This window comes from Glandiceps talaboti, chromosome 1 (assembly GCF_964340395.1).
Source record: "Glandiceps talaboti chromosome 1, keGlaTala1.1, whole genome shotgun sequence".
Classification (NCBI taxonomy): Eukaryota; Metazoa; Hemichordata; class Enteropneusta; family Spengelidae; genus Glandiceps; species Glandiceps talaboti.
The window spans coordinates 19095228-19109648 of record NC_135549.1 but is presented as its reverse complement, the minus strand read 5'-3'; the positions used below and the strand labels follow the sequence as shown (position 1 = coordinate 19109648).

General features: G+C 35.7%; 2 protein-coding genes across 2 annotated transcripts; one reads left to right on the top strand and one right to left on the bottom strand.

The window, feature by feature from the left end:
- Positions 1-531: 531 nt before the first annotated feature.
- Positions 532-1757, top strand: LOC144443022 (uncharacterized). Its single transcript, XM_078132399.1, has 2 exons — positions 532-619; positions 1313-1757. Exons 1-2 carry the CDS (start codon positions 554-556, stop codon positions 1568-1570), a joined length of 324 nt encoding a protein of 107 aa, XP_077988525.1. The 5' UTR covers positions 532-553; the 3' UTR covers positions 1571-1757.
- A 3992-nt stretch (positions 1758-5749) lies between these two features.
- Positions 5750-12767, bottom strand: LOC144439532 (steroid 17-alpha-hydroxylase/17,20 lyase-like). The gene is made up of 6 exons (XM_078128841.1): positions 12692-12767; positions 11569-11762; positions 10849-11121; positions 10291-10473; positions 8246-8506; positions 5750-7141 (listed from the first exon to the last, which is right to left on the bottom strand). Exons 2-6 carry the CDS (start codon positions 11744-11746, stop codon positions 6549-6551), a joined length of 1488 nt encoding a protein of 495 aa, XP_077984967.1. The 5' UTR covers positions 11747-11762; positions 12692-12767; the 3' UTR covers positions 5750-6548.
- Positions 12768-14421: the final 1654 nt, after the last annotated feature.

Below are 14421 nucleotides of genomic sequence, written 5' to 3'. Positions count from 1 at the left end.
AGTGAACGATAGTCATGTCCTTTCAAACAATAACTTTTCTGCCTAAATCAAGTAAACGATATTCATGTCCTTCAAAAACAATACCTTTCCCGCCCAAATCAAGTGAATAATGGTCATGTCCTTTGAAACAACAACTTTCCCGCCCAAATTAAGTGAATGATAGTCATGTCCTTCAAAACAATAATATATGAAATTCTGTGGTTCTGATTAAGCTCAATTTTAGAATAGGTGGGGTAGGACACCAGTAGGTAGATTTTGTTGTTGATTTTTTTCCCATGTGAGAGTTCAGGTTATGTTTTTTTTAATCAGTAAAGATGTTGTAATAATGGTACATGTTCACATGCAATAGTTTGATATGTTTTTCAATAAAAATGAAATCACAATCAAATTTGAAGGGTGTGGCTTTTTTTGTGAGGAAAATCATGAACAACATGTATAAGACAATGAAGGAGTTGTTCATGATCATTAAAAAACCACTGTTTACTAGTTATACTTGACCGTCAATTTTGCTTTGATTTCAGTAAATGAAATATCAATTCTACAATACAAGTATATGTTCAAATTGACAATGTCTGATTGCTCTGGACAACTTGATGTCCTTGTTGCCAGGCAACATGCAGTAAGTATATGACTTTGAAAAGTTTTAATGACTTTTGTGCTGAAATGTTAAACTTTTAATGATTTTACAATGAATTGTTTTCTCATGCAGATTGGTGTTTTTAGTTAGAAGCAATCCAATGCATTCTTCATATACGCAATTTACCTAGGCAAGAGTTGTTTAACAAGATATTGATGTGGCGCTAAGTAGCGTTCAACCAAAGTCTTCCAACTAACCATGACTTTGAAAACACACAATGGCAAATTTGACCAAGCTTCTGAGTTAGCCTGTCTCAAGCCATGAGGTTTCACTGTTACAGTACATTCTTTCACTCCTTAGTGTGAAGCAAATTGTTGATAAAGCCAAAGCTGGCTAGCCTTCTAGACATATTACATTACACATACACCATGCAGTAAACTGACAACTTCATAGAAAACTGTGAACTTGGTGCATGGCTGGTGTTCTGAGTCATGTAAGAAGCCATGTGCAGTGTGTGAAGTGATTAACAAGATTTACCTGATTAACAATTTGTATTTCTAGTGATTATTGATGGCAGACTTTAATATTTTAAAATGGAGGAACTCATCATAAGTGGGTAGTTTTACCACATCTTGTGACAAACAAACTTCGAAAGTTGAAAGAATTGTATTTAGCTGACTTAATTGCCATCATTGTAGCACTAACAGTATACTTTTCATACTATTTTTCAACTAGGATACCCTTTTCAGTGACCACATGCCTGATAATCTATACTGTAACATGGATAAGAAGTTCCTTTTAGAAGACTACATTTATGCATTGTGTCCATATCCTTTACACTCGTTGTCTCCTAATGACAATAGTGATGTTGATAGTGATTCAAGGCCATGGTTAGAATGTTGCATTATGTCCTATGATATAAAGGTACATGGAAAGAATGTCACAAAATATCAAATGTTTGACACAACCATGGCTTTAAACATTGAATCTTGACTCTGAAAACACTCTACTTTTGGATCTTTGCTACGTTGATGGACCAATTTACATATAGGGCATCTCAGTGAAGAAAAGGTGTTGTTAAGTGAGTGATCACGAGTCGAATCACTACAGAAATGTTCTTACATGTTGTTGGTGCCTGAATGGTTGTACAACTTGCGTCATGGGAGACAAGCACTGATGTGCTAAAGAGCTTTTCAGTCTATCTGAAGAAATATTAATATTGTTATATGTTCAAGTCATTGAAACCTTCATTGGAAAACACTGGTTTTATTCAGTACAGATTTAACATGATGCCAAAAAGGATTTTTTTTCTTCTTACGACTGCCGACATTGAAGCATTGAGGAATAGAACCTGTTACAAAAAGGGAAAGTAAACAAATTCATTGGATTAATAACACTTGGCACAGCATGTTGGAGAAGCAGAGACTTGTATTACATAAGGTATAGCCCCCCCCCCCCCCATAAAACACGTATTGCCTGGCCATATTTAGGTACTAGTAGATGTCATATTACCCCTCGTGCTGTTCAGTCTTGGGGGAAATAGTTGCTACATAACAGCTGTCATGGTAATAATTGTCTATATACTAGTGTCCTTATAGCCTGGCAATAAGTATATTATCATGATATTAAAACATAGTCTTGTATATGTTAGATACTAGAATCAAATATTGACTATTAAAATGGGAGCCACTGCCATGAAATAGCAGAATATATTTAGAAACATATAAATACCTTTATCAAAAATCAAGTGCTCACTATTCTAGAAACTTGACACAACTTTTTCTGTCGGGTCTTCATGTTTATTTGATAAGAGTAGTGTCATTGAGGCCATGTAAGAAGCAATTTGCAACCAAGTCGAGGAAGTTGCAGATAGTTATTGGCATTTGCAGGTGATAAATAGTCCAAAGCAGATAATTTTCTGTAAATACCTTCATTCAGCAGTTGGCATTTTAAATTTACTGGCACTTGAATGGTGCATTTGACACAAACATTTTGAAGCCCACTTGCATATTGACAAGTTTCAAAATGGGGAATCTTTTTATTTGCATTAATATGAATATTGTCATTCAACAACAACATTGATGATTATTTGTATTCAAGAGATAAAAATGGCATTTGTCACAATTAATATTGATAAGAATTAAAGCCTGATATATAATTTTATTTAAAATTCAGGAGTAAATTGATCCTAAAAATCTTGCTCAAAGAATTAACTTCCTAGGCTGCAATGTACCATACTTGGGAATTCAAAATCTATTATTTTATTATTTTATAATATTTAAACACATTTTAATGCTGCTTTTCTCGGTGGTGTAGACAGGAGTGATCAAAAAAAATAATATGACCAACTACTTTCTTACATTTCACTGACTACATTTTGTAATTCTACTTTATCTTAATATTAAAAATTAAAAAATTCATCTGTGTTCAGTGGTAAACCATAGTATGATTAAACTTTTGTTCGAAACACAAACACAAATATTGACTTGTATATATTACTGCCTACTTTTTGACATTTTCTACATACATGCAAAATTAGCTACATCCCCGACTTTTAATGATGTACTGAGAATCACACCGGACTGTATGTATTATGCGAAGTGCATAATATCTTAGCTGAACAATCAGAGTTGGGGATTGTCATATACAAAAGTACCCTCAATTCCTTTATATGTGTTATTGTTCTACACACTGTTCTTTCTATTTTGTAGATTTTTTTGGATTTATTTTTGTATAAATAAAAAGTATTTTCATGTAAGAATGAACAGTTGAAACTTATAACTTTGCAACTGCTGTATTCTATTTTCAGGGAGTGTTTTATATGTTTTATATTTATTATGTATGAGAAGAGACCCATATGGTACCCAGTGGACTTTAATAGTCCCATCCTTGGTGCCTTGATACATGGGTGCTGGCTGATAGGTGTGGCATGACATGTCACATCTTACAGACTGCATATTTCACTGACCTGCGAAGTGTATTAGTAGAAATCATTAAGTACCACCAGTGACTTTTTTATGGTCTGCCCTAGCATGGAACCCTAATTACAGTTAAAGGTATGACTGTCGGTGCCTGGGACCCTATTTTGCATATGACTGACTGTATGTTTGGAGGTGGAGAACTTGTAATGACTCACTGGCAAGTAATCACCAAAATATAAACATTCCCTATCTGGGTTGTTTACATGCAAATGCCGCATATTTGAATAATCCTGAGTGACACACAATCTAAACAGCTGTTTGCAGGGGAATTTGTCTTATTTTAAAAGGTTTTTTCATTCTATGAAACAAATAGACTGATTTTCAACTAATTTGTGTATCAAGTTACCATCCGACGACATTCACAATATCCTGTGTGTTTCTCGGAGCACAGAAAAAATGCTGAAAACAAGACCCAGAAGGTAGTGCTCTCTACAGCAGTCTGAATTTCCTGTATTTGCATAGATTAGCCAGAATCCTCTTTATATAGGGCAGTTTTGTGTTTAAGTATCATCAAAATGTATACTCTGGCTCTGGACGAAGGTATTCAAAATTGTGTTTCAGTCTTTTGATAATCGATAATATTGTCTATATGACGAGATAGGGAAATAGATTTTACTTCCTGTATACGTTAGTCCATGGAATTATTACAGTGGGTGGTACTTCCATGATAGTCCTACTGAGCTCAAAGCTACTTTCACTGTTTCAGGTAGAATGTAACAGGGACGAATTTCACTGAAAATGAAATTTCGTAAAATCTCTCCAAAATTTGCCATATGAAAGCTTACATCTGGTCCACTTGAAATAATGAAAGAAGTTTTAGGGTCCTCTGTTTTGTATTCAAGGAAATAGTTATTTCTTATTTTGTCATAGAATTAACAGTGTTTGGCAGCCATATTGTATTCTAAAATGGCATAATTATGATAGCATTTTTACCTTCCGTAAGGAAGGTTTTAATAAAGCGATGAAGTCTGTGCGTGTGTGTGTGTGTCTGTATCACCATTTCCGAAAAAAACGGCTGCATCAATTCAAACAAAATTTCATAGACATGTTCCATAGGGTTATGGCCAGAACTGATTAGGTTTTGGTAATAATCCGATGAATATTAATGACTGTCTTCTAGAGAGAGTTGTTTTTTCTTAATTTTAATTGAGAATAAGTCAGTTTTCTTGAACAAAGTATTAGCAATAGTTTAAAGATTTTATGATTTTATTTCAGATGCAAATTTCTCGTTAATAGGTTAGTATCTTGAGTAATTCTTGTGAACAAAAATGTATGTGGAATTGCCATAAGGTAATCCTGTATATGGACAAGATAAAAAAAAATGTTTTGGTTTGTATTCCTGCAATCACAACTGGTTAGAAAATTCCTATGCATTGAAGCATAAAGAATTATACAAAGTGCTCCCACTTGACAACCAGAAACATTGGCTGAACTCATACTTTGTAACTATTTAGATGTTCATACACAAACAATTTGATGGCATAATTTAGTCTGAGTATGCACAATTTGATGACATAATTTAGTCTGAGTATGCACAATTTGATGACATAATTTAGTCTGAGTATGCATAATTTGATGACATAATTTAGTTTGAGTATGCACAATTTGATGGCATAATTTAGTCTGAGTATGCATAATTTGATGACATAATTTGATGACATAATTTAGTCTGAGTATGCACAATTCGATGACATAATTTAGTCTGAGTATGCACAATTTGATGACATAATTTAGTCTGAGTATGCACAATTTGATGACATAATTTAGTCTGAGTATGCACAATTTGATGACATAATTTAGTCTGAGTATGCATAATTTGATGACATAATTTAGATTGAGTATGCATAATTTGATGACATAATGTAGTCTGAGTATGCACAATTCGATGACACAATTTAGTCTGAGTATGCGTAATTCGATGACATAATTTAGTATACCGAAAAACAAACAAACATAAAATGAGCATGCCAAGGCAATCTGTATTTTGTCTTCAATTGTGTAACTACAGAATTATTAATTGCTTGGACACTTTACTGGGCACATATACGTTTTTTATGAGCAAGACAACATTAGAAGTAATTGGATATGATATCCTTATCAATGCTGACCAATTATCCCCACTGAGTGACACAATAACAGCTCACACACAGAGTCTGGTACTAAGATACAATTAGAACTGAAGTGTTGGCCACCAGACTGAACTTCATTCAATGTCTACATTCTAAACACACTGTTACTACTTATCAAAGCTGACCAGTCATCCCCACTGAGTGACACAATAGCAACATTCACATACACAGTCAGCTACAAAGTCTCAGTCACATAGGAACTGAAGTTTTGATGAAGCCACAGAAGTTTACTCAACATCGACATTTTAGGATCAGTGTAACAAAGAAATGCAAAAGAAACTTCACTGCACAGCTCAATTTCGTAGTCTTCGTAACGCAAGTAGATAATGCCATCAGGGATGCACTGACATTAGAATACCATAATATTATCTAGGTTTTATATAAGCAAAGTCATTACATTTCATAAAAAGGCCTAGGATTCATTAAACGTTTCTTCATGTTGCCAACCTGTTATGAAATAATCGGAGATACTCGTCAATGACAGGTTAAACGTAGAGAGTCTAGACTCTGGATATTAGAGCACATAATGTTTTTTGGAGGTTTTAAATATTAAATGCAGTAAAGTAATCAAAAGAATGGGAAACCACAATATTATAAGTGGTGTTACAAATCTTTCTTTGACGTACCTTTGAAGAGAAACTAGAACATAAAACAGGAAAAGTGACACTGGTACATGGATAAGGTTAACATGGAGTTTACATTTTAAATAAGCATTTTTTTAATCCTTAATTTCCTCACATGACGCTGAATATAAATTACCGTACAATAGAGCTACCTGTACGACCTGCCAAAAAGTATCGTGTGGGGGTAATATGCAGGTGCTTGAAGAATTTTGGCTCTAGCACCGACTTGGTTGATATATTAGGCCTCCTTAGATCTCTTCTTCACTAAAATTTCAAAGGGCTCTGGGAAAGTAGTCATGCCAAAATTAGCCCTTGGTTTCTCCTGCCCAGTTGGAAATGAAAAACTGAACTCGTGCATTAGATTTGCAGCTATTAAGAAGTATTCAATACGCCCAATCGCTTCACCCAAGCACGCACGCTGACCTAACCCAAATGGTGCGAAATTCATTTCTTTGTATGCCATACAACAACCAGTATTCGGGTTGATAAAGCGGTCAGCTTTGAAACTGTGGGGATCTTCAAAAACACCGTCATCGTGATCTATGGCCCACAGGTTTGCAATGACATAGGTATCGCTTGGAATTTGATAGCCATCGACAGTTGTGTCTCGAATTGTACGGTGCATAATGGCGAGTGGTTCAACTGAATACAGGCGCATATTCTCATATATAGCAGACTGGAGGAAAGGAAGGTGTTCTCGATCGCTATAAACTGGTTTACGATCAGGACCGACGACTTCATCCAGTTCTCGATGTAGCTTCTTTTGTACCTCAGGATGCAAACACAGTTCTACGAGAAGCCACTTTATAGCACTGACGACTGTTTCTGACCCTGCAAAATATACAAGTTACTGTTTAATACATGTAGCATACATGTATATATACGATAGGGAAGCTCGAAAGAATTACTCCCGGGTAGCTCAAAAACCGTACATATTCCCGAGCATTATTTTTTTGTTCAGCTTAGGAAAATATGAGTAACCTTTGGGCCTTGTCGATGAATAGTGGACAACACCCTCTTGTAATTATAATATAATTATACGTCCCAAAGCATAATATGCGAAAGGGATCGGGAAATATATAGTGACATTAGAACGACCAGCAAATACTAATATTTTTTGTTCTAACGCGTTCAACCTGGGTTGCTTGTAGTACAGGAACATGATAATTTAATACTGGTCAGAGAGCTAATGCATTCTTTGCACCATCTACCCAAGTCCCCTGAACGATTTCTATTGACAATATCTTTGTAGTCTCAAAGAAGATAGATACTGTTTAGTCTCTTTGGTCGATTACATGGTATAGATTACTTACCAGGGGTAAGGGCTCCAATAGCAACCTGAACATGGTCGATATAGACCAGGTAGGTACATTTTACTTACCAGTGGTAATGACTCCCATAGCAAACTGAACTTGGTAGATATAGACCAGGTAGGTACTTATCAGTGGTAATGATTCCCATAGCAAACTGAACTTGGTAGATATAGACCAGGTAGGTACTTATCAGTGGTAATGATTCCCATAGCAAACTGAACTTGGTAGATATAGACCAGGTAGGTACTTATCAGTGGTAATGATTCCCATAGCAAACTGAACTTGGTAGATATAGACCAGGTAGGTACTTATCAGTGGTAATGACTCCCATAGCAAACTGAACTTGGTAGATATAGACCAGGTAGGTACTTAGTGGTAATGACTCCCATAGCAAACTGGACTTGGTCAGTGTATATCAGGTAGGTACCCACCCGTGGTAATGACTCCCATATAGCAAACTGACCTTGGGCGATATAGACCAAGAAGGTACCTAAGCTACCAGGGGTAATGTACTCCCAGAGTAAACTGAACTTGGTCAGTGTAGACCGGGTAGGTACTCACAAGGGGCACTGACTCCCATAGCAAACTGAACTTGGTCAGTCTAGATCAGATAGGTACTTACCAGGGGTAATGACTCCCATAGCAAACTGAACTTGGTCACTATAACTAAAGACATCGTCAACTTTCAAACCAGGAGTTGGATTCTTTTCAAGATTTTCCTTGGCAATCAAGACGATATCTATTAAATCACGTGGTTTATCACGATCTAGTGTTGCCATGTGATGTTTCATTTTGTTTTCCATAAACTGTGATCTTACGGTTCCAATTTCCCGGAGTTTCTTCAACTTACGAGAGTAGAAAGGTGTTAACCAATTTGCATAATCTGAAGAAAAATGACATAATTATAAATTTATTAAACATTACGTTTAACTAACTCGCAATGGTATTGAATAAAACTTTTAGAAGGCTGTATGATCGGGGTATACTATACATCAGCGATCTGTTTGATCTTGGAATGATTTCAAACAGAAATTTCATATTGAAATTGACTTTTTATCTTATGCTGGTTTATTTGATGCAATCCTAAGTGGAAGACAGAGATGAGATCACATTTTCCCATCAAACACCTAATGTGAATCGCTTTGTTCGTAAAGTTGGAGAAAAACGGCTTGATAAGGTTACTACAAAGGAAGTATATGATTTGTTATTACACTCTGTTCTTCAAGCTCCAACGGTATCGGGGAAATGGGATTCCTCCTTTGATTGTTCACAGTTTGACTGGAAAACTACAGTATATGGAATCTTTCATTTAGTGTGTAACCAAGGAGGAAAAAATCAGGAATTTTTAGTTTAAAATCTTGCATAACAGCCTCGCCACAAACCAGAAATTAAATACATGGAGAATAAAAGACATCAACTGTTGCAACTGGTGCCCGGAAAATGAAGATTTGCAGCTAATTTTTTTGGGACAAGTTTATTTTACTCCTTGATTTTGTTCAGGTGATATTCATTTTGTCTATGTCAAATGTGATTTTTGGTAAGTTTGGCATTTGCGCCAAAATCTTCAATTTAGTTAATCACTTTATCATCTTGGGCAATTTTTTTTGTATAAGCTCAGTTGATTGGTAGGTGTCCAAACTCCAATTTTGGATCATTTATTAGTTATCTCAAAAGTGTTAGAGATATGGAAATTAAATTTGCTCGCAGGGGAGCCCTGAGCATAAATTTGGAATCATTAGCTTTGTAATTATTACGTTACTGTAAGTCATGCAACTGTTTTTTCATCTGGGTAGGGATTAGTTTTTATTTCTGTGATTAAGTTATTAACCAAACCTCTCTGCATTTCCTGTGCTTTTTTTCTGTAGTGTATTGTTTTCCTACGTATTGTCTTGCAGTTGCATTGAATAATACTAATAAAAAATAAAAAATACAAACTTGGGTATGGAAAAATAAAACTCGCAATATAATGGTATTGAATACAACTTATCACCTATGTTGATATCATTGAGATAAGTTTCCTCCCCAGTTAACCGAACAGAAGCTATGAAGGAAATTGGTTCTTTCGAATAGAAATTGACATGTATTGGAAAGAAAAGATGTGTGGATACATGCAAGTGTATGCTGAAATAATCATTGAATCCTTTGGTGTTGTATGTAGTAGTATACGTGTGTGAACTAACTAGTCTATGCAATGATGTCACGGGATAACATATTAAGTCATTAACATGATTCATATGATATAAAGTTTCATGCTTCTGATAGAGTAAGTTTCATCCACCCACCCACCCATCCATCCATCTGTTCATTCGTCCATCCATCCATCCATCCATCCATCCATCCATCCATCCATTCATTCCTTGGTTCGTTCTTTCGTTCTTTCGTTCAATCAATCAATCAATCAATCAATCAATCAATCAATCAATCAATCAATCAATCAATCAATCTCCCTTCCTTCCTTCCTTCCTTCCTTCTTTTCTTTCATGCGCATGCCATGCCATGATATGCGTGTATGTATGCATTCTCTAGAGCTAACCCACCCATTTCCAAGATTTCCAAGTCACGAGAGCTATACTATGATTGGCCTAACAATACAAAGTCAAGATTCGCGTTTACATGCTTTTAAAAAAAAAAATTAAAACACGAACCCAAACTAATTCCCATCCTTACCAAGTGCAAGTCCTCCATCCAGTTCTTTAACTTGAGCATTGGTCATACTAATGTACTCTAGAAATTCAGGATCATCATTGGTGTAAGATCTTCCCACGGCCAGTCTGCATACTACATTGAATGCTGCTAAATGGATCAACCAATGTGGATCGAAACTAGAAGACGATTTCTGTGTGAATGAGTCTGTGGAACAAGTCCATGTACGATATGTTTTTAATTAATACTTGGTCTCTGTGTTGTGAGAGACCATAGCCTAGCAAGGTGTGCAGAGCAGTTGGGGAAAATCATGAAGTACTGACTTAGCATTTAATAATATGATAAAGAAAAGAGAGTTAACTAGAATCTGTACATAAACAGCGGGAGGTAAAAAGAGGTTGCCACCAGTAAGAAGTTTAAGGCACAAATGTAGTGACTCCTGACGAAGTTTATATCAACATTTTTTTTCGAAAGGTTCTAGTGGTAATTATCTGACATTGTTCTCACGTTCTCTTTTCGTTTTAGTCGCCAAGAAACTTGAATTACAGTAGTATTATATGTATACCGTGATTCATACATTACCTATTAACTTTTCAACTTCCTCTGTAACGATTGCAGTCCATTTCTGTGTACCGAAGAGTCTCAATCCGTTCATAGTCAGTCTACGTTTCATCTTGAATGCCGCAGAATAATCTTGAAATGTAACGCTTCTTAGACCACTTAGTATGTTCCATGTTAGATGTGGTGGTCGGCCAGCAAAGTCGCTCTTCTTCTCGATCATTGCTTCATGTAATACCTTGTAGGTATTCAACACCACAATATTCTTATCCAGTAATTTCAAACTATACACTGCACCTGTAGAGTTACGATTGAAATAGACTTTGACATCAATTGCAAATGCTCTAGTTATTACAGGTGAGATGTAGAGATAACTATTATTAAATGAACGCAATCATATACCCAACGTTTTCATCTTTTTGATACGTTTTTGTTCTCAATTTAAAACGTGTGCATGAGGGAAAGGGGCAACACATTCACCTCTCAGTGATTCACAACGTCTAAGGAATTCCAGGCACAACGTCATAAAATGTATACAGTACATACTTCTTTAACCACAGGGGATAGCAAGCATGCAATTGATCGATTGATCGATCGATTGATTGATTGATTGATTGATTGATTGATTGATTGATTGATTGATTGATTGATCGATTGATGTTTGTGGTGAAAAACCCCTTTAAGGAAACTAAATCTATTTCCATGTGCACTCAGCAATGGTGATTGCAAGAAACTTTTCCGTACCGTATTGTTTGCTGTATTGGGTCATTCTCAAGGGAACCGCTGGACCAAGTTGGAAGAGATTGCCAATAAATGGCCAGCCAGGAGGACCTTTTGGATAGTTTTTCGGAAGTTTCGTTCGTTGCATTAGCCACAACAACACACCAATAGCAAATACCACTGCCAGCAATTCGTACATCATGACTAGTGATGGTTACCTACAGTAAAACACAGATGAACTTGACGGAGCGTCGGGGGTCATTTTTTAGCAGCGCTGCAGCAGAGGATGAGAGACAAAGGTCAGCAAAAGCTATAAAGGAAGCCCAACTAGATGAAACTTTGTTCGTTTATTTCCGATAGTCTGGTCGCGTTCTACTTTCATTTGCATCCATATGTAGTTGTGTTGGCTTTTGTCTTTTTAGTATATTGTGTCTGTTATGTATTGTATTTTACCGTTTTCTTATCCATTGTGTGATATATGTGAGTGGACCACAATGGGAATACAATGAAAGTTGTTAACACTTTTTGTGTCATCCTCGGCATAGTTATTCAGTGATCTGTCTGTTTTGTCTTTCCTGCGAATGTGGTTGTTTTATTGTATATCCGTTTTAGTTTGTGTTTTTCCGAATATTTTTTTGCCAAGTAAAACAAATCAAATCAAATCAAAATCAGCTAGACTACGAATCTGGCAGGGAGACTATAAAATGCTACAATAGTGGTGAACAAGGTCATTGTATTATTGTTCCTTCACTTTTTCAGAGTATGCAAATGTTAGTAATATATTGTACCTGCATTGTTGGACGTACATAATCTCGTCTATTCTTTCAACCTACCACGAAATGCAATCTATTACCTATCTTTGTGTTGATTGATCAACATTATATATACAGGACAAAACAACAAATTGCGTGTAAATTGCGTGTTTGTTAGGAATGGTCGCATATACGGTGTATCATGTGTGGGCTGTGACTTGTTTACGTGTTTTCAAGTTGTACTACCTGTGTTTTGTTTGGAACATTTTGAAAAGGGTAACAGTTTTAGTACAGTGATTGTGGTGTTGTTAGCATAATTATTACAATCACCTGCCATTCATATACCATAACAAATTAACGAAGGAGTCTCAAGGGGACATTTCCATCATACTAACCTGCAATACACATTTGCGTCTTTGTGTTTTGTCCGATGAATTGCAATGTACATGGGCGCTGCTAACTACGTATTCACACTATGCAAAATAGTGTGTCCTACTATTTGCATTCTGCCTTTTCATGAGTTGCTGAAAAGAACTAGAGGTGCGTGGAGACTGAAAACGCATGAAGAATATCAATTACGATGTCACGGACTGGCATACATACATGTAATGTATACCTGTCGACCTACTAACTGATCTCAGACTACTCTAGAAAAGTGTCTGGGCTCTGATAGATCTGGGATCCGCGTCTTGAAAAATGCGATACTCGGAACAAAATGGAGATTTTTAAGAGAATGTATACACAAGTCAGTGAGAACGAACGCAATGATGTATTTGATGTCCACATGAATATCCTAATTATTTTAGAAACGATATGAACGAGTTTTCCCAATGTTGTAAAAAAAGGTGAATACATCTATATGTTGTAATATTCAACACACACTAACATTTACTGAACAATGATGGCGATCACATATAATAGTAACTATATATGCATGTTAAATATTTGACATTTTTTTTTGTATTGCTAAAAAATGTTCGATTATCTCAAAAGCTTGTGTACAGTAGTGTACAATTGTGGCCACTGACCCATCCATGTACATGGTAAGAGAGCTTTCAGTATTTACAGGGGGAGGGCCGGAGGTATGGGGGGGGGGGGTTCACATTTTACAAACCTTTTCTTGAGGGAGGGTCACATTTTGAAATCCCGTAGTTTTGTGACCAAATTTAAGATTCAATTATTGTCAATTTGTTTTGTGTGTTTTGAGATGTAAAAGTGAGATGACCACCCAACATTAATTTTTACGAGTAAAACAAATACATATACTGTAAGAAAATTGTTTAATAAAACGATGCATTTTATTTAGTGTGCATCTCGCCTATTACTCACACTCTCCGTGAATGTTGTTGTTAAAATGTCTACATACGATTAACAGTTATAGTAAACGGTGCCAAGTTTATCACTCGTTCATGTATAACCTTTCAAATATGTACTGCACATTGGCGTTCTCCCTCTATAATTTACATCCTAAACAGGCACACATTTGTACTGGCAAGCTTCAACAGATTTACATATCTTGCATGTTCAGGTACACTTTTTCACACATTGCTGTGAGTGCCAATGTATATGCACACACTGGTGATAACTCTCATTACATAATACACTATTTTGAAGATTTTCTTTCTGTAGGGAATGAGGACAGCCAATAGGATTCTGATAGTCTATAGATTCTTATCAGACTCTACTATATTTTCAAAGATTTGCATACAAATATCTGATAGATTATTACTAGATTCTCGCTAGTTTCTTACTAGATTCTCACTGTTTTCTCGCTAATTTGCATACAATTATCTAATAGATAATTTGCTAGATTCTTACTAGATTCTCACCGTTTTCTCGCTAAATTGCATACAATAACTAGTAGATAATTTACTAGATTCTTACTAGATTCTCAGTTTTCTTGCTAATTTGTATAAACATTGCTAATAGATAATTCACTAGATTCTTACTAGATTCTCAATAGATTGTTTTCTCGCTAATTTGCCTACAAATATCTATCAGGGACACAGACTAGACTAGTTCAGATCGAACTATTTCTGTGGCCCTCACCAGATATATTATCCAATCAGCCTCCTTTCTGAAATGTAAATAAAGATGTTCTTCTGTTTTGTATCTGGTGAATAAA

What these genes read in the sequence shown, in the direction of transcription:
- LOC144439532 (XM_078128841.1), bottom strand. Translation starts at nt 11,746, where the DNA reads ATGATGTACGAATTGCTGGCAGTGGTATTTGCTATTGGTGTGTTGTTG. An exon ending in CCAATACAGCAAACAATACG is followed by an intron (nt 11,122 to 11,568) that starts GTACGGAAAAGT and finishes GTAACTCTACAG; the next exon opens with GTGCAGTGTATAGTTTGAAA. An exon ending in GGATGGAGGACTTGCACTTG is followed by an intron (nt 8,507 to 10,290) that starts GTAAGGATGGGA and finishes ATTTTTCTTCAG; the next exon opens with ATTATGCAAATTGGTTAACA.
- LOC144443022 (XM_078132399.1), top strand. Translation starts at nt 554, where the DNA reads ATGTTCAAATTGACAATGTCTGATTGCTCTGGACAACTTGATGTCCTT. An exon ending in TTGTTGCCAGGCAACATGCA is followed by an intron (nt 620 to 1,312) that starts GTAAGTATATGA and finishes TTTTTCAACTAG; the next exon opens with GATACCCTTTTCAGTGACCA.